Source organism: Pantherophis guttatus, chromosome 3, assembly GCF_059756535.1.
Source record: "Pantherophis guttatus breed Tessera chromosome 3, ASM5975653v1, whole genome shotgun sequence".
Taxonomy (NCBI): domain Eukaryota; kingdom Metazoa; phylum Chordata; class Lepidosauria; order Squamata; family Colubridae; genus Pantherophis; species Pantherophis guttatus.
Window position 1 is genome coordinate 55,321,261 of NC_142065.1, and position 24,789 is coordinate 55,346,049.

The following is a 24,789-nucleotide window of genomic DNA, read 5'->3' on the forward strand; positions in this document are numbered from 1 at the left end:
CTGAAATATTAGTTTGGGATTTGAAGTACCATATATTTTCAAGTTGTAATTGAAGCTGGTGCCCTCATGCACCAATGCAAAACCCGCATACTATGTAGGATGATTGACAGTTTGTCTACCTCAAGATGATGCAACATCCTGTTACGGACCAACGGTTTTATTGGGAAATACATAACTAAGAATTTTGCTTGCCAACTATTATTGCCTTACCAAACGGATAGATATTGCAAAATTGCTTAGCTGAGCCCAGTGTTTTTACTGAACTATGTGTGCTGATATTTAAGACTGCTCTTCCAAAACTATTTTCTTTGAAATCAGCCTCAGCAGTTATGGAATAGTTTATCCTGAGTTAATCCCTCCGCTCCTTTGTTATTTCTTGCACTTCTTTTAAACTCAAGGCATTCTAATATCCCAAATGCTGGTGAGTGAATCTAGCACTTCTATGATTTTTTTAGCTTCAATCAAATCAACTGTAACCTGAACAGTACTACAAATGATTTTACTGCCTTCTGATTGAGTGGAAATTGTCAAAAGCCAAGCCTAATCAAGACCAATATTAGCCTTAGCTCATCTTTGCCAAGCACTGGAGCTTTTCCATGATTCTTGGCTGTTACAGAAAAAATGATGAAAATGATCTGTTCTAAGTAATCAAAATGACAGTAGAAGTTATTAGACAATTGCCACTTTAGCAGATAAATTCTATAGTGTAACTATTTTGACAATTGGTTGGGAACTGGGCAATGTACAAATTTAATAAATAAAACGATGCAGTAAGATAATTCATATTACATGAATAAAATACATTTTAATATTCAGGAGTTGGTCCTTCAATTCATCAGTCGGGCAAATAAAGCATTAATATTTCAGGCTTATTTTGAAGTGTAGCCTATTACAGTTATCTTATGAAATCTATCCATAGTTGTAACTAAGTGAAGCTGCTTGTGCCCAAGGAGGTGTAAACACTTCTCTTCCCATATGTGATAGAGTCCTCTTTTGGATTTCATACAGGTAGTCCTTGACTTAGAATCATTTGAAAATACAATGGGCCTGGAATGGGTTCTTTACAGCCTGTTAAGCATGTCTGTCCATAATAAAATATGCCATATACAGCCTTACAGTCACATGACCATAATTTGGGCACTTGGCAACTGGCTCAACTTTACGATTTAACTGCAATATCCCACAGTCATGTGATCAGTTTGCTAATTTTTCCTGCAAAAACACTCATTCAGAGGAACAGGTTCACATGACCACACTGTTCGCCTAACTATTTGTATAATGACAGTGATTTACTTAATGACCACAAAAATGTAAAATTGGGTCCAGTCACAGGGTGCCTCCACCTACAACCATGACAACTTATGACTGTAAATCAATCCCCATCGCACTTGTAAGTTAAGGACTACCTGAATGTACAATACCAGTCCTGTAGCAATCTAATGGAGACTATATTGAAGCCTTATTATCTAGTCTAAGCAAACAATTCTGATACCTACTCATTCAGAAAACTGCAGATAATCACATTCAAAATTTAGAGCAGTTAACTGTACATCCTATTTAGAAGGCACATGGCTATTCAAAAATGCACATCAGAAAGACACTAGGGCAACATGAATGTTATTTGACAGACAAGTACTAAAATCAGTACTTGTAAAAAACGCTGAAAATAATAACACTCCATAAATGCCTGTTCATTAGATTTCATGCGAACGAATGATTCATAGGACAGAAATTTACTTCAGGTTTACCAAAAAAAGCATTTTAGAATGGGTAAGCTATACTGCCTAATTTGGGAACAGTGTCACATATTGATTTTTCATCACCCTTGCATGATTATCATCGAATATTGATCCAAGTACAGCAAAAAATGTTGAGAGCAGGCACACATATAGGACAACAAACAAGTATCTTTTACTTTTTTCCAAATTGTACCCCTAAGTATCCTCTACATTGTAAAAGCTTCTCAGTCAAACATTGTATCAGTTTTAAAGGTTGCCATTAGCATTGTTTTAGGGTTTCTCAGACACAGGTGGGGAAACAGTACACAGCAGGATAATCAGTGGTGGAAAGGTAAGTAGTGTTACAAAACCTATTTCAACCTAACAGTGAACTTAACTTAAAGGCTTTTAAACAAGATTGCCTTATATCAGAATGGCCAGTGAATGTATCAAAATATTCTGGGTTATACAAATCTCTCCAATAGTATATACAGCATTGTTTATGGCACATAATCTAGATTCTGGGTTAGTCTACCCCTAGCACTGAGGTAGAGAGACCAATACAAGTTTATTCTAACAACATAAAAGGTATTCTTAGTGCCTTAGCTTTTTATATTTGCCAATATATCCTTGCTTTCATATTTTGGCACTCTGAATTTAGGATGCAATACAGATCTAAGATCTGCTACTAAGATTACTTTTCCAATTTATTCTATTGCAGAATTATATTATACGCCCCACACACCGTATCTGTAGCTTTTCCACTCATCACACTCAACCAGACCATAGGCAATAGCACCAAGGACTACAGGTCTTTTCAAGCCCAGGAGGATAATGCCCAGTAGCTGGAGCTTCACCAAGAACCTAAGCCAGTGAAAAGAGGAAAGCATCTGGCCTGAAGGAGTGTCCATATAAGGAGAGAAAGAAATTAACACTGTCCTGCCTGGAACAGCAGACAGGACAAGCAGGAGCCAAGGACTTAAATGCTGTATTGAACTTTGAGCGAAGGTATTCTGTAGACCCAGAAAACTAGTAAAATGTGAATGTCAATTCCCGTGTTCTTGAGCAGAAATAATCTGATGCCTGACACAATGCACTGTGGATGAGCCAGAACATAGCCACCGCTCTATTACAATGCTTCAGAGGACTTTGATCTCAGTTTTTCAGCTCCTCTCATCTAGTAAACCAACTTCAACTAAGACACCAATTCACTGCAAGAAGCAGTAGTCATTGGAACTGAAAATCAATATTAACATACTACTTACAGTAAAGTTGTTCTTTTCGCATATCAGGCCCAACCAAACAATGATCAAGGCCTTGAAATCAAGAACAGAATGACTATTCTCTTTCTATCCATTTATTTCTGTGAATACAAATGGAAAATTAGGAGGGATATACCTCCTCTTGTGAAGTCCTCCCCAAAATTTAGATTATAGGGAGCCTCTGTTTTTTGGGGCAGATCCAATAATGTTTTAAAAGGCACACAGAGCAATGGCATACAAGCTGGACAATAGGGTCCTATTTCTTCTCCCTGGGCCTCAGTGCAATAAGAGCTTGCAGTCATCAAGCCATATGGAGATTGAAGTCCAGAGTTATTGCTAAGGTCCTGGGATCAAAGCAGCCAAAGCTGCGGAGCAATGCCAAGAGAGGAATACAGCCAAGGCAATAAGACTTGCCTAGTAGTACCCCATCTGCAACAGGGCAGGAAAAGTTATCTCCAGGAGGAATTATTTCCCACCCCCAGCAAAAAGGGACTACTTACATTCAAGTAGGAAAGGAGTAGGAATGGCTGAACACCAATGGTAAATAAACAATTAATAAATGACAACACAAACTTAGGCAGAGCAAAGTAACGAAAATCCCCACCTAGATCACATTGTGTACATAGAATTAAGTGGATAAATGTGTCCCATCTGTCAGGGTTCTGCTTTGGTCCAGCTCTGAAGGGAGCCCAGCCCAGGGCAGACATAGGCACTTTGGAGGCCTTGGGCTGGATTCAGCACCGACAGCCCAGGCAGCCTGTCTCCCTTGGGGAAAGATGAAAGCGAGGCAATGAGGGAAACAGGGCAGTTGGGAAGGTGGTTTGGAACTGCAAGATAACAGTCTGTAGGCACTTGATCTGGTTAAGAAGCCCAGATATGGGGCTAGTTGAACCTAGTTGGCTTTGACTTTGCCATTAGCAATGGCACCATTCTCATGGAAGCCATTTTGCTGAGGTTGTGTCATGAACTTGGGCAGACGCTTGCCTTTGGTATATGACTGGTACCAGAAGTTGGAGAAGAGAATGAAGAAGATAACTCCATAAATCCAGATGAGGTGGATGAAGATTGGGAACTGATATTTGCAGTCAGGCATGAAGTAGTACTGGGAGATGTGGATGGAGACAAGCACAAACTGCAGCTAGAAACAGAAACAAGGCACAGATGAAATAAGTAAAGGTGACAGGTAGAGCTCATTCTACTCACAGGCAACAATGAGTAATCCTTGGAATAAAAGGGAAAGCTCAACATAGGCAACAAATATCAAATGAGGTTATCAAGTTTCTGTAATTTTTATCACGTTCGCCTGATTCGCCAGTTGCGTCCCTTTCTGGATCGGGACTCCTTACACATAGTCACTCAGGCACTCGTCACTTCCCGCCTGGACTACTGCAATGCTCTCTATATGGGGCTCCCCTTGAGGAGCACCCGGAGGCTCCAACTGGTGCAGAATGCAGCCGCGCGGGGGATTATGGGAGCGAGGGGGCGCTCCCATGTGACACCTCTCCTGCGTGAGCTGCATTGGCTTCCAGTGGTCTTCCAGGTGCGCTTCAAGGTGTTGGTCACCACCTTTAAAGCGCTCCATGGCATAGGACCTGGGTATTTGCGGGACCGCCTTCTGCCGCCAATAGCCTCCCACCAACCAGTACGCTCCCACAGAGAGGGACTCTTCAGGGTGCCGTCAGCCAGGCAATGTCGGCTGGCGACCCCGAGGGGGAGGGTCTTCTCTGTGGCAGCTCCTGCCCTCTGGAACAATTTGCCCCCGGAGATACGGAGGATATCCGATCTCCGGGTCTTTCGCCGTGCCCTGAAAATTTTTCTTTTCCATCAAGCAGGGCTGGCGTGAAACCCTCCCCCCCCCTCTTTTTAGTCTTTTTAGTTTTTTAGCTTTTTAAATTGTCAATGGGTTTTAATTTAAATTGTTTTAAATTTGGGCCAAAGCTATGTAATTCTTTTAATAATTTTAAATTTTGTATTGGTATGTGTTTTAGTTCTGGCTGTGCACCGCCCTGAGTCTACTAGGAGAACGGCGGTATACAAATTGAATAAAACAAACAAACAAATAAATAAATAAGCTATTCAAAAGAAACATAATCAGACAAAGTGACCAAAGATGGTTTGTATAACTGAATCAAAAATGCTGGCATAATTTGCCTGTCCTTTTCCCTTTGTTACTTACCAGTTGAATGGCAGTGATATGCTTCTTCCACCAGAGGTACTTTTGGAAAGCAGGTCCTGCAGCTGAGAGTGCATAATAGAAGTACATCACAACATGTACCATACAGTTCACCAAAGCATGAAAGGAGCCCATTCCTCCTGTAGAATAACAGAGAAAAGGAGAAAGGCAGATGGTGAGGATGAATGACATAACTAAACCTTACAGTCTATATCAGGGGTGTCAAACTCAATTTCATTGAGGGCCACATCAGGATTGGGTTTGACCTCGGAGGGCCAGGTGGGGTTGTGGGCGTGGGTGTGGCCATGGTGACACAGGACTGCACCTCCTTAGACATGGTTTATAAACTTATAAAAATAGGGAGGCATACATTTCTGTAATTTTTTTTTAATACTTACTTGATCTACGTGATCACCTTATGAGAGACCAGATGAAGAAACTGATTCCGTAGGAAACTAGAACTATAAATTATAGGCTATAATAGCAGAATCCTGCAAGCCTGAAAGGTAAAACATTTTACTTTTCCTCCCTTTCATAACCTGAGTCAAGGATGGCCTCCTGGAGCACTCTGGAGGCCCCATTTTGCACCTGAAAGGCCTCCTGGAGCACTCTGGAGGCCCTGCTTTGGGCCTAGACAGCCTCCTGCAGCACTTCAGAGGCCCCGTTTTGGGCCAGAACAGTCTCCTGGAGCATTCTGGAGGTCCCGTTTTGGGCCTGGAAGGCCTCCTGGAAAACTCTGAAGGTCAAAAGTGGTTGCGGGGGTGGAAGGGGGTGGGGTTGCACGCGCCCCTTCCACAACCCACTTTTGCTAGCAGAGACACCACGGACCAGTCCTTTGCTATTTCCAGACCGGCCCTGTGGGCCAGATCTAAACAGCGCACAGATGCTGCCCGCAGGCCTTGAGTTTGACAACCCTGGTCTATATAAATACTAGAAAAACAAATAAAATTCATTTGGGGCACCTGGGATCATGATCAAAATGGTATGAGGGGAAAAAATGTCAGTAATTTGTATTCAGCACATACAGTCAAACATTTTTGCCTGTTATTAGTGTTACATATAAGTGTAACCTAGCTTAGGACATTTACCGTATTTTTTGGAATATAAGACACCAGAGTATAAGACGCACCTTAGTTTTTGGGGAGGAAAATAAGAAAAAAGCTGATTGGCAAGTGGATCAGCCTCCCAGAATCCCCCCCCCCCCCGTCAGCTGTTCCCAGAGGTGAATTTTAGCAACAGGTTCCTTGGTTGTGAGCTCTGTGCCTTGCTTTTTTTTTTGCTTTTTTTCCTGCCTCTGAAAGCCTCCAAAACAGAGCTTCAGAAAAAAAGCCTCTAAAGCTCTGTTTGGGGGCTTCTTTTCTAAAGCTTCTGATGCTTTTTTCAGCGTCTGAAACCTCCGTTTGAGAAGCTGGGCGGGGCTACATTCGGAGTATAAGACGCACCCAGATTTTCACCCTCTTTTTTGGGGGGGAAAGGTGCGTCTTATACTCCGAAAAATACGGTAAGTGTTTTATTTCTGAAAAGATAAAACTAAATATCGACCAAAATACATTCACAACACTTGAAACGAAGTCAACGGAGCATGCAAATTCTGAAAATTAAAGCAGTTGGTTAAATATATTGGACTGACTCATAGAGACCTTGTTTATAGATATGCCATTGAGACAGCCAGAATAAACAGAATGAATACCCTGTTTTCCCGAAAATAAGACATCCCCTGATAATAAGCCGAATCGGGCTTTTAAGCAATGTGCTAAAATAAGCATCCCCCTGAAAATAAGCCCTCCCCAAAAATATTTAAACGCAGAGCTAGAAATCAGGTAAGATGGCAAGAGGAGCCCCATCTTGCTCCACGCGCCCCAAAATAATAAGACCTCCCCAAAAATAAGGTCAAGCACTTATTTCAGGGTTCAAAAAAATATAAGACAGGGTCTTATTTCCAGGGAAACACAGTATATAAATAAATAAAACCAATTTCCGATGGTGTGGATAGATAAACTATATGTTCAAGTACATATACCTATAACGAGAACACACATATACTGCATGTATTCATGAGACATATCTGAAAATAATTATAGATACAATTTTTTCAAATCTTGGAATCAAGTTCTGGAGTAAATCCTCCTTTAAAATCTCACCTGGACCAAATTTCACACCCCACCACCAGCTCCAGGGTAGCACTGAATGGTGGAAAACATGCAGAAAGGTCACTTGTTCATTCTTTTTTCTTAGGATAAAGATTACCTGGAAACAACAATACATTGTGAGATGTAGGTTTCAGGTTTTGGCTAGTAGCGTATTTATACGTCTATCTATACCTGATCCATCTATACCAAATCTAAATTAGAGAAAAAAATCCACAATGCACTCCTCAAAATATGGCCATCAAATTACTGCTAGAGAATCTTTTAAATATAACTGTATTTATCAGAAAGCATATAGCCTGACCCACCCAGAAAATCCTGCTGCATAAATGCAGCAAAGCATGCGAAGATTGACTATAATTTTATGAGAATATAAATGTTGGAAGAATAAGTAGACTTGAGTGGCCACTATGGAAAGATACTGGGTGAAAAACACCCATGCTTTAACTAGAAAAATAGGATCAATTGTCAGAAGTTCAGAATCACTTACTGTATCCATCAGCTCGATGATTTTGGAGAAAATGAAGATCCATGCCACACGGACCATCTAGAGACAAGGTAAAAAGTTAAATATCCTAGCCATCACAAAATTAAAATCCCATCTTTCTGTCCACTTTTCTCTCCCTTCTCAACACTCTTCTTAGAACACCTTCACCAAAGGCTGTATTAAAAACTAAAGAAAAGAAACATAACATATAAGAGAAACATAAGAGTACAGGGAGAATGAATGGATGAGAATGAAGGAAGGACAAGACAGTAAAATGAAAAACAAGCTTACCCGAAGAGCCTTAGGATCCTGGGATGTATCAACAGGGTCACATCTCCATGTATAACCATTTAGCCAGCCTGACATTAAAAACTACAAAAAAAAGCTATTAGAAATCATCATTCCCAGACCTCTTCTTCATTAAAACTATATTTCAATAACATCACAGTTCATAACAGCTTTCTTTTCTAGGTCTCATATGGTGAGCAGGGTAAGACCAAACATTACAAAAATTTCAAAAAAGTATCAATGATTTTTGCATTTAATAACTAATATGCACATCTTTTTATTTGAGAAATTTTACTTCAAATATTTTTAGTGAAGCAATGTTTTTACATATTATACTGCTACAATGCAAGCATTACACTTATTCTGCATTAACACCAGAATAGTTTTTAAGATATAATTGTCATGTACTATATTTATCTCACTGAATAACACTAACTGATATAATTTTGAAAAAAGAAAATGAAATATCAGAAATAACATTGTATTCTTCCATATCAAGACAAATCCTACATGTTATTCTACTTAGGAAAAATGTGCATTCACAGTAAAACATAAAAAGGATTCAGAGAAGTCATTAAGCATAACAGCTGGTAAAAATATGTGACCTTGTATGATAGTGGCCTATTAGTAAAAATTCTGCTGCCTAACTTATAAAATGAGCTTGTAAGATTGCCTACTAATAATCATTTACTTTTACAATGTCATTTGTACCATCCCTAGTACAAAAAATCAAAATTCATGGAAACAAGCCCTCTGTATTACATCAAATTTTAATACCTACTATTTCAAATATAAAACAAACTCTCATTTTGAGAATACATTTTTAATAAACTTGAAGAGTCTGAAATGTTCTGTTGAACTGAATCTTGTACCTAATCTTCACTGATTTATATGTCTTAGGGTAACTTTTACATATTACAGAAAAGTAGTGAGGGCAAGTATAAATTTTTCTATTTCTTTTTGCTTATAGGTCCTACATGTGAAAATGTTGCATCTGTCTCTTTCATATGTTGTGAGGTTGTGTCTAAGTAAGAAAGAATAAATATCTTTCCAACTTATTGCTAAAGCATGTAATTTGAACATGCAATAGTGAGCTAGTGTGCTTTTTAGTCATAAATTGTGTTTTTTTAATATAATTATTATAGACAATTTAAATGTATGCTATATATTTCAAAACAAAAATACGGGGCTGCATTTTTGCAAAACTTTTAGAAAGATAAAGGTTTCATATCTCTTTTCTGAACTCATAGTGTTTTAGATACGCAAAGGTATAAAGAGACCTTGAAACTGATGTTGGAGAATCAGTGTAAGCAACAATGGTATATCTAAGAGCTACAGATAAAATTTAATACAGGGAGAAGCTTACCTCATAAACAATGTAAACTGATAGTGCCATCAAAAAAGAATTATAAAGTATCATGAACTTCTTAAGGTTCAGAGGTTTCCTGTTGGCCATGAGCCGTGGCCCCAGTGATAATACAAAATAGGCATAACCCAGTAAGATACCCGTCATAGGCCAAGGAGAATCCATAAGTGGATAAGAAGCAATCCGGGGGTCTGTGGAAAAAAATATATAAGGATCCTGCAATACATTCAATCTTTTGTTTTCAGTAGCCAATGCACCTGGAGTAGATGCTTTTTTAGGGATAGTGGTATTTAAAGAGTTGTGAATCCTTTTGAACACTTCTATATAAATATGACCTAAAACATGATTGCTTATCCACACAAGTCTTAAAACTTGATAAGATAAATTAAAACAAATAAGTCAAAAACATTATACTTGTTCATTGATTTATTGAGGAAAATGATCCAAAGCTATATGGCAAAAGTATATGAACTTTTGAAGGATTCATTCAGGCATTTCAGTCAATGGGACAATAATCAGGTGTAAGAGTAGGAATTCTTGTCTATTGAAAGAACAGAATTCTGGATATTCACTATCAGTCTGATCTTCACAACACAGGAATGTGGAAATGTGTTAAGGATCAAACAAAGGCGGTAACTGAGGACCTCTAAAAAATAGTTGTTGATGCTCACCAGGCTACAAGAGCTTACCAAACTTTCCAAAGAGTTTGGACTCCACCAGTCCATTGTAAGACAATATGTACATTGTCATTGTACAAATGGAAGTAGTTCATTACTACAGTTACCCTCTCCAGGAAGGTTCAACTAGCCAAGTTCACACTAAAAGCAAAGTGTCTAATACGCCAACAGATCTCAAAGAACCCAAGAGTAATGTCTAAGGAACTAAATGTCAGCATTCATAAGATCACAAAACTCCAGACAGCCACTACAGTAGACAGTACCGAAGACATTGCTTTGATGCAACTAGTAGTAGACTACAATTTCTTGCTATGCTGTTTTTGCCAAGGGAAGGCCAACCGGACAACTAGCCAAAGGTCTTGTGCCAGTGCTGCTTCAAGGGTGTAGGAGGCCCCCTCACACTGACTGATAGTGCCAGCTCCAGCTATTACAAAGATTTGCTTTTTTAGAACGATTCAGAAGGAGGGACAGTGTTGGTTCCCTCTACACTTTGTGTACCTAGGACAAGTACCTATCAGCCTTAGCCTAAAGGTGGTCCTGTCTTGTGCTGTGCTACTCAGCACAGGTGGTGCTGTGGTGGCCTGTGATGACCACTGAAGTGGTCATGCAGCAAGACAACAACCCAAAAACTCAATCATACAACCAAAAAATGGTTACAGAAGAAAGTTAATGTTTTGGAATGGTCAAGTCAAAGTCTTGAACTTAAGCCTGAAGAAATATTGTGAAAGACCTAAAGTGAGCAGTTCATGCAAGGGAGCCCAGTAAAATCCCTGAGTTGAAGCTGTTCTGTAAGGAGGAATGGGCTAAATTCCTCCAAGACAGAATTGATCAACAGTTATTGGAAACATTTACTTGTAGTTATTGCTGCTCAAGGGGAACACTCCAATTATTGAAATACTGAAAGCATAACTTTTGCAACACACAAATATGTAGTTTTAGATTATCTTCCTCAGTAAATTCAATTATCGGGCTAAACCTGATTCCTTTTGGGGGAGAAAAAGGAATAAAAACAAAACAAACAATAGTTTCAGTCATTCAGCTAAGATCTTCTCACCTGCTCCCTTCATGAAGTTTCGATACCTGTTCACCAACACATCCATGGTAACAGTATTAGTCGCTGTTCTGCATAAGAAATGAAAGTGTTAGTCAGTGCACTAGAACTGGACAACCTGCAAATCATGCTTTTATTTGGATGAAAGTAATGAATAGTTCTGTATTATTACCTAATTCTCAATGAAGCATAATTATTTTTGGGATGAAATAAATGATTTAATTCTTATTTTTGCTAAACACATCTAAGATTTTTTTTTCTGTGAATGATTTTGACAGTACCGATAGCAAGTACCTACGAATAAAAAAAAGTACAAGTGAAACAAAGCTATTCAGATACATTCAGTCTGGAACAGGCATGCCCAACTCGTAGCCTGTGGCCACATGCAGTCCTGGACAGCTAGTAATGTGGCCCACGGCAATTTATCTTCACCCAGGCAAGCGAAAAGGTTGGACACACCTGGTCTACAGGAAGCAGCTCTAAAGTCTCATTTAACCTTCAGGATAAACAATCAGTGCCCGCATGTGTTATACAAGTCATATGACCTTCTCACGAAGGAACACTAGACTTAGAGTGGGTTTTATCTATACGGCAATTGATACATTTGAAATTGCAGCCCAAATTATTATTTGTGGATTAGGGGTTACATCTCTCAGATCAAATTGACTGCATAGAGAAAATATTTTCTAGCTGAGTAAGAAAAGACAACCAAAAACAATTTAGGCACCTTGGCTCCTTCAACAAAAAAAAAATGAAGTACCAAATATTTTTAAACTAAACATACTTTTTTTAAGAGTGCAAACCCATCTAGAAAATCAGTTTATTAATAATATACAGGTAGAGGTCACATAATACCAGTGGTGAAATCTAAAAATTGTTGCTACGGGTTCTGTGGGCGTGGCTTGGGTGTGTGTGGCTTGGAGGTCATGTGACCAGGTGGGCATGGCCAATTTGACGTCACGTACATCACTCACTGTTAGAGCCAGGAGCTGCACATTCTGAAGCACATTCTGCCTTCTGAAGCCCCCAAAGCTTTGAGTTTATCTCCGCCATCTGGCTTGACAGCCCAAGCGAATCTCGAAGCCTTCTCTTGCCCCGCTCTCCATCCCGGAGGACCGCGCATCCCCCTGCCAATCCTCCATACAAACCGCCCACCCTGTTTCTGCAAAGGCAGAGCCCTCCCCCCTACAGGGCGATCCAAAGAGGGGAGGGGGATGCTGCAGAAAAGTCTGCCTTCAACCCATGTCGACTCCATGGAGCTTGGGGCTCTGAAGCAGTCCACTGGATTCCCACTCAGCCACCTGCCTCTCTTTAACCGCCAGTGCCACTCCAGAAACTCAGCCCGTGGAGTCCGGTGCTCCAAGGGAAGGAGGCTCAGCCGCGCCACTGCTTCCCACTGGCAAAGAAGCAGAGTGGGAGGGGCATAAGCCCCCTACGCGGGGAGAGGGCCAGGCCTGGCCGTGCCACCACAGAGCCCGCAGTGCTTTCCCTTCAGTCTGGGCGACAGCGCTTACCCAGGCAGGCCAGTGCAGGTAGCCCTTCATCTTGGTGCTCCCTTGCCTGACTCCACCATTCTCGCCGCCCTCCCTCCCCGCCTAGCTGCAGACATCCACCTTCCTGAAGCAACCTCCCGAAGCAACTCCGCCGCTGTTTGCTTTCATTTCACGGCGGGAGAAGGAAGAAAGTGAACAGCGGCAGCAAGGCAGTGCTCTGGGAGGGCAAGCCGGTCCCGAGGCACAGGGGAAGGCAAGTGGGTGGCAGTTGACCAAAGGCCCCACGGAAGCCGAGTGCGCCAGGCCCAAAAGGCAAGCAAGCCACGCCATGTCCCTCCAAGGAGCCAAGCGCAGCAGATCTCCCTCCCCCCTCCGCTGCCAGCGTTGGCCTTATCTTCTAGATCCTCCACCAGCGTATTCAGCATGCCCAATGAAGCCAGCGCCTTGGTAAGGCTGACGGCAGGTGGCCCTTGGTGGAGATGCAGCTGCTGCTCCGGGGCTGACGCCACCGCAGTGGTACTCTGGGAAGGCAGGCAGGTGTCCCAGCCCCGGGGCTGCTGCACATGTCCTGGGGCAGCGCAGCGGTGGAATCTCCATCAAGGACCGCCCATCCACCCACTGGCTGGGCTGGACACCAACCTCGGAAGGCAAGCAGGCATGGGGGCCCGCCAGGAAGGCAGCATGGAAGGCAGGCAAGCATGGCAGGGCTGTGGGGAAGAGAGTAGATTGCTAGCTCCCTTCCCCACAACCCTGCCATGTTTGCCTGGCTTCCACATGGCCTTCTGCTTGCCTGCCTGGCCACCAGGATGCCGGGAAGGCCATGTGGAAGGCAGGGAAGCATGGCAGGACTGTGGGCTGCGGACCGGTTCAGGGGCATGGCCAGCCAGCGATTGCTACTGGTTCAGTGAACCAGCCCCATGTTGTGACCCCGGCTCCGAAGGCTGATTTATCTTCGCATGCTGATTCGGAGGATGATATGGAGGAGGAGGAAGCTGTCACGAGCTATGTGCCAGAGGGGTCGTCTTCACTGGTGAGTCAGCAAGAACTGACAGTTGCTGATGTGCCTATGGACCCCAGCCAAATTGAGGAGGAAACAGAGGCCGGTAACGACGAGGGGGAGCCCCTATTGGATGCAAGAGAGAGACGTAGGAGACGTCGTAGAGAACAGCTATTACCACATCCTAAGAGGTGTGGTCAGGAGACGTAGGGCCAGACCCTACAAAATATAAAAGGGGTATGACTGGGCTGGAAAGGCGTGGTGAACAATTTGTTGGCGTTTTGAATGCAGTGGAGGTACAACTCTTAGTTTCGATTTTTTTGACAAGAGTCTGCATTCCTTCATTAGCTTGCTGGCTGTCTGCCAAGGCCTTTGGAACATTGCCCGGTAACTATTGGACTGATATACGCTTTGGAAGAGAACTATTTATTAAAGGGCCAGCTTCAATCTCTCTAGCCTGTGTTTGTTACTGCCAGGCTATTTGAGCCTCTGCAAGGCCACTCATGGGAGGGGACAGAACACCCAATATCTGCTACCGGTTCACCCGAACCAGTCCAAACCGGTAGCATTTCACCCCTGCATAATACCCTAACCTTCTGTTCAAATGAACAGAAAATAATACATGCTATATAAATGGAACTATATGTTACCTTAGATGTTGCAGCAGTAAGTCCAAAATAAAAAATGCTACTGTTACTTTCTGAAATTTATTTGGTCGATCAACCAAACAAGTTATATATCAGAGTAACTAAGGCTTTTAGGACAGCATGTTAATTAGTACTCTAATATGACTGAAAATATATATTTAAGTAGCCAACCTTAGAAAGAGGACATGCAGAATAAGAAAAATCACAAGTCATTTTCTAAAATATTATTTTTGATATAGTGACTCAACCTAGAAAGATGCCAAGAAAGACTAACATATCCAACCAGAATGCAGATAATTCAAAATAAGCTGTTACTGATGGGAAAAGGACCAACAATACTGGTATACATCATGCAATAAGAACAAACAAGGGAATTTAGAACAGCCTCACTTTAAAAGGATCCAGCCTTTTTTTAAAAAAAGAATTTATAAGGGAATGAACAGTGAAAGATCAAGACAAGTTTAGGACTAAGAAAAAAATTGGGAAAGCATACCAGGAGTCTGGTGGTGTCAACTTGCCAATTGTTTTTGGCTTCTTTGAGTTTCAGAAATTTGTCAGACAAGACCAGGAAGAACAGAACAGTCCTAAAAGTACAACAGAGACAGAAGATTAAGATAAACAGTCCACATCAATTATAGGTAGCTCATTATACAGGTATATAGGAATCATTATACGGTACATAAGAATATACTCTGACAGTGAAGCTAAGATAGAAGTACAAATAAAGCTGCTTCAAAATATCTACAGCAGGCATGTCCAATCTTTTGGCTTGCCTGAGCCACATTGAATGAAGAATTGTCTTAGCCACATATAAAATATGTAATATAGCTAATATATATAAATGCACATAATAATGTTGTGGGGTTGCATTACTACCTGTCCAGGGCCACATGTGTCCCACAGGCTGTGGGTTGGACATGCCTCCTCTAAAGTATAATATCTACATGAAAGGAAGACTTAACTTTTCCCCCTGAAACAATTCACTTTTAAAATGGGATGCACATCATAGATTTGGTATGAATATGGGAAATGAGACTAGGTTTTTTCTTTCACGATTCATCCATGTATTTTCTTGGCAGTATTATCAAATTCCTTTAAGCCAAGATACATTTTTTCTAACCTCCCATCCTATCCATTCCCAGGTGGCCCCTATACCTGGCTAAAATGCAATGCAAACTCTCCCCACTATTCAAATTATGGCAATTGCTGTTGAATTGATGTGGAGAAATATTGTGGTTTCTTATAGAGAAACCAAGTTTCCTATCTTTCTGGCTGATCATCTGTACTCCATTGAAGCAATAGGGCAAAACTTAAGCAACTGATCTGGGCAATAGGAAATAGCTACTCGTTGACTCACTGGTGTATAATGCCAGTTTACTCTTCTGAATAAGAGCTGAGCACAGCACTTAAGGGGCACATATTGCACAAATACTGTAGGCATATTAGTTCCTTGAGAGATTAAGGAACCAGAACTTGTATGCTTTTGTATTTAATAGGAAACTGAATACTGAGATATCAGTAATAAGTACTCCCAGCATTAATTTTCCCACTGGACATTCTGTACTATAATGTACATTTCCCTTCTTATAGACGATTACATGAGCATCTCTGTTCAAAGGCTAAGATTTAATCAGGTATAAATAATTCTTTTTTTACATAGTACAGAGAGAAAGAGGGAGAAATGAAGTGTCTAATGCACTTTCCTGTACGATCAGTAGAATACAGAGGTTGAGCAGTCACTGTCCCCACATGGGCCAAACCTGCTCAGCCTGTTTGGGAGCTGGCGGGAGTTCTGCTCAGCATTCTGCCAAATAAGCAGCCCAGCCCTATAGTCTAGTGTATGGTGCAATTATGCCATACAAACACCCAGACCAAGAATACAGCAGTTTTTTCTCATATCTTAAATAAAGTAGAAAATGCAACTGAAATCTGTGATATTCTCAAAATCCTACTCTTAAACACTATAGGGCCATATAATATTGTCCAGATATCATTCTGCCCTGGCACCAGTGCATACCAAAGCACTGCAGTGCATTTAACAGGTCAACTGGAACAGTGCGGTAGGAATTTTCACCAGCAACATTCTACAGGTTGCTAAAATGGCTTTACAATTGAAAGCCCTTCCCCACCCTTCACTGGTTTGACAAGAAAAATGTTTTAGTTGACATCTGCTCACTAAAATTAAACCGCCATCAACTTTAGGTAGAAGAAATAATGTATCAGATTTTTAGCGCTATAGAATTCAAACCATGAGGGTAAAAAGAGTCAGAAAATCATTCCTCCTCCCATCACATACAATAGAGCAGATCTGAATATCTATGTAGGAACACATTCACTATGCATTTTCAACTGGAATCACAGAAATGTTAATTGGAAATACATATTGAAATAAAGCTCAATTGTGCTTCATCATCTATTATTGTAATTTAATACCCAAATTCCAGTTCCACCCACCAGTACAAACAGTATTCTGGCAAAATTGTAATATGGGACATCAAGCCCCTACCTTGGCCACACCTCCAACCCACTGACATTCTGAAGTCAACAGCACAAAACCCGACACCCACATGAGTTGCTTGCATAGAAGTGTTGTGCCTGGTACTGCCATGCACGTGGATGCAGAGAAGAATCTCTCAATAGCATATTGATGCATAGAGATGGAGGAGGGGATTGGAATCCTGCTATGCTTGCTCTGCCAAGTGAGGTTGTGCAGAACATCCAGATCAGTGGGGAAAATACCCTTGAAATGGAGGACAACACTGAAAACAGAAGTTCCAACTCCAATTTTATATTCAGAGCATTATGTTGACCACAAATCATACATGCTAATTTCCATTAGTTCAACTGTATATCCATTAGATAGCTACTTCTTTTGGAATAAATCAGGGTTTTTAAAAATAAATATTTTCCCTAGTTCAGTAAAGTACCATACAGTAGGCTAAAATAAAACAGAACTGCCTTAACAGTACAAATCGATTACAAAGGGGCCGTCATGGTTCTAACAATCATATAAAATTATAGAATCTAAAGTTTGTAATAGATGAACAAACTGATCAAGTCAAAAGAATTGGAATACAGCTGCCCTTTGAAAGACTGTTATGTCCAAAGGGAGAAGTAAATAGGCTCTATTTCAATCATATTCTCCTCTGGAACCTACACTATTAACAGTTCTTAGTAAGTCATAGCTCCCCACATTGAGATGACAGGTTAAATCCTTACAAATCTCCTGCAGGCCACATTTTGATCATGTTGTGACATCTAGTGAGATAGGCTCAGAAAGGGGATCTAAAATATCTTTTTGTGAAGGAGACAAAAACATTTCCAATTCAGTAAAATGTAATCACATTTGAATAAAAATAAGAGATAAGCTATTATTTGCAATAATAATCAGGTCACAATATCAAATATGAGCAAGAATCACTAGTGTTGGCTTATTATTAGAAACCCAGCTAACCTGATTTATTTATTTCTATTTGTTTATTTGTATCCCACCTTTATGATTTTTGCAAATAAGACAAAGCGGCAAACATATCCAACACCCCTTCCTCCTATTTTCCCCAGAGCAGCAACCCTGTGAGTTTGACTGAGAGAGAATGATTGGCCCAAGGTCATCCAGCTTGCTGTCATGGCTAAGGCAACACTTAAACTCATGGTTTCTTGCTTTCTAGCCTGGTGCCTTAACCACTAGCCCAAACTGGCTTTCATTTAACTTCAAGAGTCTTTACTAAACGTTATTATAGCAACAACTATTGCTATACCCTGCCACCCCTTCTACAGGTAGAAATCACAGAGATTGTTTTAATAAAAAAAGTCACATATATTTCATCAGTGATAATCCAGAATTGAACAGGCAGTGATCCTATCTGCCTTAAGGCAAACAACGTTTCATTATAATGGAACTGCCGTTGGTTAAATTAAAAAAAAAACAATTAAAACTTTTAGTTCTCAAAACACTGAGGTCTCTTTTTAAGTTAATGTTTTAGACAGGGGAAAGAAAAAGAAAAAGCCATTCACTAACTTCATCCCATGTATTCACCTCCTGTAAAACTAATGACTTCCACCTAAATCCTAGGCAATATTTTGTAAATAATAGAAGGCTGCAGTATTTAGAAAGCCATCTAAAACACTGTATATAAACACAGTGCATATTGGCAGCTTCCTATTAATGACTGCTCCAGGACAATTAAAAGTAGGTCCTTGATTCAAAGAGGACAGCCTTTATGGGGTAGTCATATGAGTCTTTCATGGGCAGGTTGAAAGAAAACGCATATGCTCCAGGTAACCAGCAAAGCGCAAGCCATAGTTAGACTGAGAGAGAAATTTAGAACTTAAACAATTGATACAATCTCTAAGATACACAGAATATTTTTTCTGCTTTTATTTACCAGTGTGCCGATTCATATTACATAATGATTTTGACAACAAACCACTTGAGCACATAATCTCCTAGACAGGAAGCATGCTTGGCTCCTTTCCTTAATCATTTACAGTCCAAATACATGCTAGGATCTATACATTCATATAGCAGATTATTTCAACTATTAAGGAAATATCCCCTATGAGATACCCTGAGAGACTTATTTTGCAGAATTCAACATTTGCTCCAAAATCTGCACTTGGACAATCACCCAAACCAGAAGGTGACAGAGTTCCCCAGTGAATACTACACAATTACAAACATTATTTAAAAATTACATGCATACATTCATCTGCTCTCTTTACATAAAACACATTTTTTGGTCAAAAAACTAACATACCTATCAGCTAAATTTGTCTCAGCCAAATTATTTAATTCGTTTTTATTCTATTTTAAATTTTTGTATTTATGTGTTTTATTCTGTGGCTGTTCACCGCCCTGAGTCCTTCGGGAGTAGGGCGGTATATAAATCCAATAAAAACAAAACAAAACAAAACAAAGCTGAATGTTGATTTTTCTGAGCTTTCAGAAAGACACTTAGGAATAGATGCATTTTATGCAAATTACATTTTAAGCCTACTATTCTCCACCTGTCCCCCACACTGCCATGGTTTTGTCTTATTTTTCATACAGTATAAACAAATGAGGAAAAATTATATACATTTTTCTTGCCCATACTTTTCCATGGCTTTTATTGCTATTACTTCAATAGGCTCCTACATACTACAACACTGTAAAATAATAAAGGGACTGGAAGAAGCACATTTCTCCCAACTTTGTATGTTTCAGAATGGTGAAGGAGGAAATGGTGATAGGGCATATTAGAATGAAGTAGCTGGAACTGCATATTAAACAGCAAAATGTGCCTACATCAATATTAGACAGACAGGTGAAGAGTATCTTCTATAGAATGGTGACATTTAAAATGCAAGATGCATAACTTGAGTTTAGTAGAAAAGAAATGAATGAAAATAGTCAGTGGAAGACTAGGTAATTAGTTATTTAAAATGCAAACTTGATTTTCATGTCCCTGAAATACTTTCGCCATAGAATACAACTTCTTTGATATAACTGAGGTGTCAGCTAAGCACAGTAATGTGCCAGAAATGTGCCCTCCCGTACAACTACATTCCACATGCTCAGCTCTTGTCAGGAATCAAGCATACAAGCTGGGCAGAAAAGGTTTACAGGCCACCTCAATCAAGTCATTCTTTGTATCCAGAAGAAAACTGAGTATCTTCTCCTTGCACAATCCATTCACTCATGATCTGATATCTTCATGAAACTTTAACAACTCCAAATGCAGGATAAAAGCAGCCCAGCAAAGAAAATAGTTGCTATTGTGCTTAGTTGGGACTTTGGGTGGATGTAAAATAGTTCTAACAAATCAACAGCAGTGACATACTCCATTTTAAATATTGCATTTATTGTGAAGTCAAATTTATCTCTGAGCGTACAACTGTCTTGATATATAACTGAAATAGAGTAAAACAATCTATGATACTTCTGCCTACTGAATCTAAAAATATAAGATTTGATTATATATTTAATGCACATACATTTTTCTCAGGTCTCATCTTCACTATTCCTAATATGCATAAACAGGAACTAACTTTGGAACAGAAAGTCCCTTTAACTTTGTATGGCGGAGAGAATAGAAATTTAAGCAGACCAAAACAGAGGAAAAAAATTAGTCTATGAATCTTTTGCTTAGAACTTTTTAAAAACTCACAAAAAAAATGTGCATTTGATTCTGATTCAATAGTTTGAATATTGCAGGAATAACTTTAAACTGAAAGATGGGAAGTGTTATTATATCTAAATGTAAGCTTCATAAACATGTTTAATACAGAATGTTAAAAAATTTAAAATGGAAAAATTTCCTATAAATTTTTCATGAGCCTGATTATTATTTTTTTCCAAATTCAAACATCAGCATCAGCCTACTAAGAAGGGAGTAGCCCTTTTCCTCTGTTTCAATGAAAATATAGTGTTGCAATAAAAATTAATTCTTATGCATGTAACAAGTACATCTATTATGGTATAACTTTTTTGTACCTTGATCAGATATGATGAAGAGTCTCTACTCCATAAAGGTTGTGACACAAAATATTATTAATCTTTATAGTATCTCAGAAAATTTCAGCACTACTTTGAGGGAATTAACTTGGGTAATGACTTGCCAAGCAATTTAACACACAGCTGGTAATGTGCATATAGATATGAGAGATTACTGACCATTGCAAATTCTTGTCAAATGCATGCCTCAATAGTTGTTGGTTTTTTGTTCTAATGAAATTCTGTTTTTGTTATTTTTGGTGCTCAGAACATATTACATAGATGTGCAGCCATATTAATAAATCATTTCCTTACTTCCTTATCCCTAGTCCTTGAGAACAATGCTCAGATTGAGGTTTTCTCTTATCACCATACATTTGAAAAGAAAGGAAAACAAAGATGGAAGGGGAGCAGATGATTAACTTCCTTATGTCCCTTTCTAACTGCACGGTGAGCTATAAACGATTGCTTACACATTCTGATATTGCTACTCCAACCCCTCTATTTTTACTGAAGAGTTTGTACAAATACAGAAGACTATGCACAATAACTTATAGCAGGCACAATACAAGTTTGACCATTTCTCCTGCAGAAACGCTCTCTTCCTTTTTACAATTAATCCTATTTTGGGAAATGATTTTTCTAAGGATAGCAAACAAGGATGAAGTAGGGGGAAAAAAGGAAGAGAAGAAAAGGACGTACAAAAAATGGTTAAATTCAACTTCAGCATTCACCTAAAAGGGGGGGGGGAGAGACACGAGGAAGTGTCATCGTTGATTAAAGGAAGTCAATGATGACACTGGCACCGAACCGAAATCCTTATGCTTTTAACAGCTACATATCGACGTCAGATTGTTTTATTTATTATCAGACTGCAAGATTACAAAAAGCCTCCCCTATTGAATGTCTGCCTGTCACACTGACGTCAGAAGCCCTTGAGTTTGTGTACGCTGAGGGGGGAAGAGGGGGAATTTCGATTAGCAACCGTGCCTTCTTCCCTTCTATTACGGTTCGACAGTTTTGCCTCAGATTAATCCGTTACGAAGAACGGAGCGAACAGTGGCGCTCCAGTCGCCAACTCGCTTCAGTCTCTCCGGCCCCATTTCTCATAACCAATATACTCTCGGCCTTTTCTGAAGCAGCATCCCGTCGTAGTCGTCGTCGCCTTCCCCGCCGCCGCCTCTCGCCCCCATTTTTCAAATCACTGCGGTAAGCGAACCCGTGCTGGAGTACTTCTGAGAAAGGAAATAGCCTCTTTGCCCAGCTCCCATTGCTTTCAAGCAGAAATGCTCCCGCCTCTTAAAAAGACTCCGGGAGTTTTGCTCCTGTCAAGACGGCCTGCGTCACGCGCGCTGCGGGCAGGCGGGAGAGGAAATCACTTCCCCGCCGGCTGAGCGAAAAGTATATATATATATATACTTTTATATAATATATATATATATTTAAAAAAGCTCCCGGGGACGCGGAGGGGGGAGAAGGAGACGAGATCGGTCCCAAGCCCGCAGCGAATAGGGTGTGGCAGCCGGGGAATGCAGGAACGGGAGGGAGGCAGCCGCCTGAAGCCGGACGGGATGCGCTCCTCTCTCTTGCAGGCCCCGAAAAGCCACCTAAAAAGTATCTCCTCCCCATCCCGTCCCTGCACGACCGCACTTACCCGCCGATGGTTGGGGCAAACGGGAGGAAAGCGGCGCGTCCCTGAGAGCGGCCCGAGCACGTCTTCCTTCTCGGTGGACCCTCTTCGGAGTCACCCCAGAGTTAAAGAGGACCGCCCCGAGCGTTCCTCTGCCGGCGATTGGCAGAGCCACGCTGACTATGATTTACCTCACTGAGGAGGAGCCAGTGGTTGGACTGCCCCGGAGGGGAGCGGTCTGACAAGGTTGATAGGCCAACAGCTCCCGGCGGGTGGTGCACGGTGGGGAGGCCGCGCTGCCGATTGGAGGGAGGTTTCTGTCGGCCTCTTCGCCGAGTCTCGCCCAGGCTCCGGAGGAGGGATGGGAGAGATCTGCCTGACTCTGGAATTGGCTCGCGAGAGTTCTTGGTCCACCACGCCATTCTGGGCCGTTTGGGTGGAAGTGTGACGGGAACTGTGAAGTGAATGTTTCCCGTCCTTAAATTTCAAATAATCGCCTTCTCAGGCCAGAGACCTGGTTGAAATCCTACCCCTCAGTCTGCCTCTAAACGTGACCTTGTCTGAAAATGACTTTAAAATAATAAAATTTGTAATATTCAACCCTGTTTAGCAATCTGTTCTCTAATAGCAGATGGATGAATTGATGATTGATGATATGCTATTACATAGCTTCTTAGCAACCACATAGATTTAATCTTGGACGATATGTCCCAACCCTGGCCTACGGGTCTTTAATTGTCTCTGTAACTAAGTACATCCACCTTATCTTTGGTCATTCTTTTCTTGCGCCTTACCCAATATTAGAGCCTTCTGAGAGGCATGCCTTGACATACCGGAACCAAAGTATGATAATTTGAGCTCGGTCATGTGTGTCCTGAATCAGAACTCTGGGATTGATTTGTTCAATGATCTGATTGATTTTTTGGGTGCCCACTGTGTTCTCAGGATTCTTAAAACACCAATACCAAAATAACGATACTCTTTCAATCCTGCTTCTTCAAAGTCCATCTTTGGACTTCCATCTTTCATTTCCATACTCTTAAGGGAAAAAGGTGACTTCCCTCCATTGTGTTATTATGACTGGTAGATTTAGCAAGGCCATTTATAGTACTACATTATCTTAATAGAATCTATACATTGGCATAATAGAGTACATTTTGATTGCAGTTGGGTTGTTTTTTGGGGGTTTTTTTTGCGTTATGGCCCATGTTAACCAGGGTTCACCGAGGCGGTTAATTGCTTCTGTGAAAATAATTTTTTTGGGTGGTGTTATCTTTTACCCACGGGATGCCTGAATGCTGGTAGGCAATCGTGGGGAGGCTCCTTTCTTGTCCCTACGTGGTTTATTTGTTCATGGGAATCAAGCCGCTGACCTCAGCGGTGCGCAGGCTCAACATCTTACCACGTGAGCCACCATGGCCCCTGGGTATATTGTAGTTTAACTTCATACCAAAAAATAATCCTGTTTATAAAATTAATAATAATTCTTCCTACGAAAGGCCTTTATGAGGCCTAGAGAAGGCCCCTTTTTTGAAGTTTGTATAAATAAATAAATGTGGTATAATGTCTCAATATAGGAATTTAGACATTGGCCTAGCAGATGAAGTCGTGGCTTGATTTCTTAGATAAATCAGTAATCAACCTAATCACTGCTAAGCATTCCTGTCTTGGATCAACTTGGGAAGAGAAAGGGCTTTGCATTTTTGCTGCTGTTACTGTAGGCAAAATCAGATGTGAAACGATTCTGGATGTGAAAGTAGCCTCTAAAGACAGAGGGAGTATTGTCCTCATACTGATTAATTTGATCACATAATACATTGCTTGTTTCTTTGTGAAATCAAGTTCTGGCAGCTTTGCCTTTCTTTAATCAGCCTATACAGCATTGCTGTAATTCTGATGAGTGTTCAGAAGAAACATACAAAATATTGTTCCAAAGGCTGCATGTAACTCCCCAGAAGAATCCCAGATGAGAATCTTAAAGCAACATTTCATCTCCCAATAACTGTCCTCTCTCCCTCGCAAAAAGAAAAAGGAAAAAGTTGGTCCAACAAATCCTGCTGTTATGCTCCTTAAGTGAGAAGGAGAAATGGAAATTTCATGCTCCTTGTTTAGGTGATGACTTCTATAGTGGCATTATAGTAAAGGATTCTGCATCACTCTACTTAGCACATAAGACTTGAAGTCTAACAAGTGAAAAACAGTGGGACAGTATTATGGGATCTGTGGCGAGGACACAGTGGGACCATATGAAGTAAGAGGATGAGCTTCAAGAAAGAAAAGGCTTACAGACTTAGAATTCATATGCTTCTGTACAGGTTTGATTTAGAATGACATCAATCATAGGCATGAAACATCAGAATTCCCATGCTTATGTGATA

At 40.6% G+C, this 24,789-nt stretch overlaps 1 protein-coding gene across 3 annotated transcripts; it reads right to left on the minus strand.

Annotated features, from left to right (window-relative positions):
- Window positions 1-785: 785 nt before the first annotated feature.
- ELOVL1 (ELOVL fatty acid elongase 1) lies at window positions 786-22,808 on the minus strand. 3 transcript variants are annotated; one of them, XM_034414838.3, is made up of 10 exons: window positions 22,436-22,595; window positions 14,800-14,890; window positions 11,342-11,463; window positions 11,173-11,240; window positions 9,442-9,632; window positions 8,079-8,159; window positions 7,791-7,847; window positions 7,295-7,400; window positions 5,157-5,293; window positions 786-4,118 (listed from the first exon to the last, which is right to left on the minus strand). In XM_034414838.3, exons 4-10 carry the CDS (start codon window positions 11,216-11,218, stop codon window positions 3,873-3,875), a joined length of 864 nt encoding a protein of 287 aa, XP_034270729.1. In that variant the 5' UTR covers window positions 11,219-11,240; window positions 11,342-11,463; window positions 14,800-14,890; window positions 22,436-22,595; the 3' UTR covers window positions 786-3,872. The 3 variants fall into 3 exon arrangements, with proteins under 3 accessions (XP_034270729.1, XP_034270728.1, XP_034270730.1); XM_034414837.3 differs by lacking the exon at window positions 11,342-11,463 and having other exon boundaries at window positions 22,436-22,808; XM_034414839.3 differs by lacking the exons at window positions 11,342-11,463; window positions 14,800-14,890 and having other exon boundaries at window positions 22,436-22,767.
- Window positions 22,809-24,789: the final 1,981 nt, after the last annotated feature.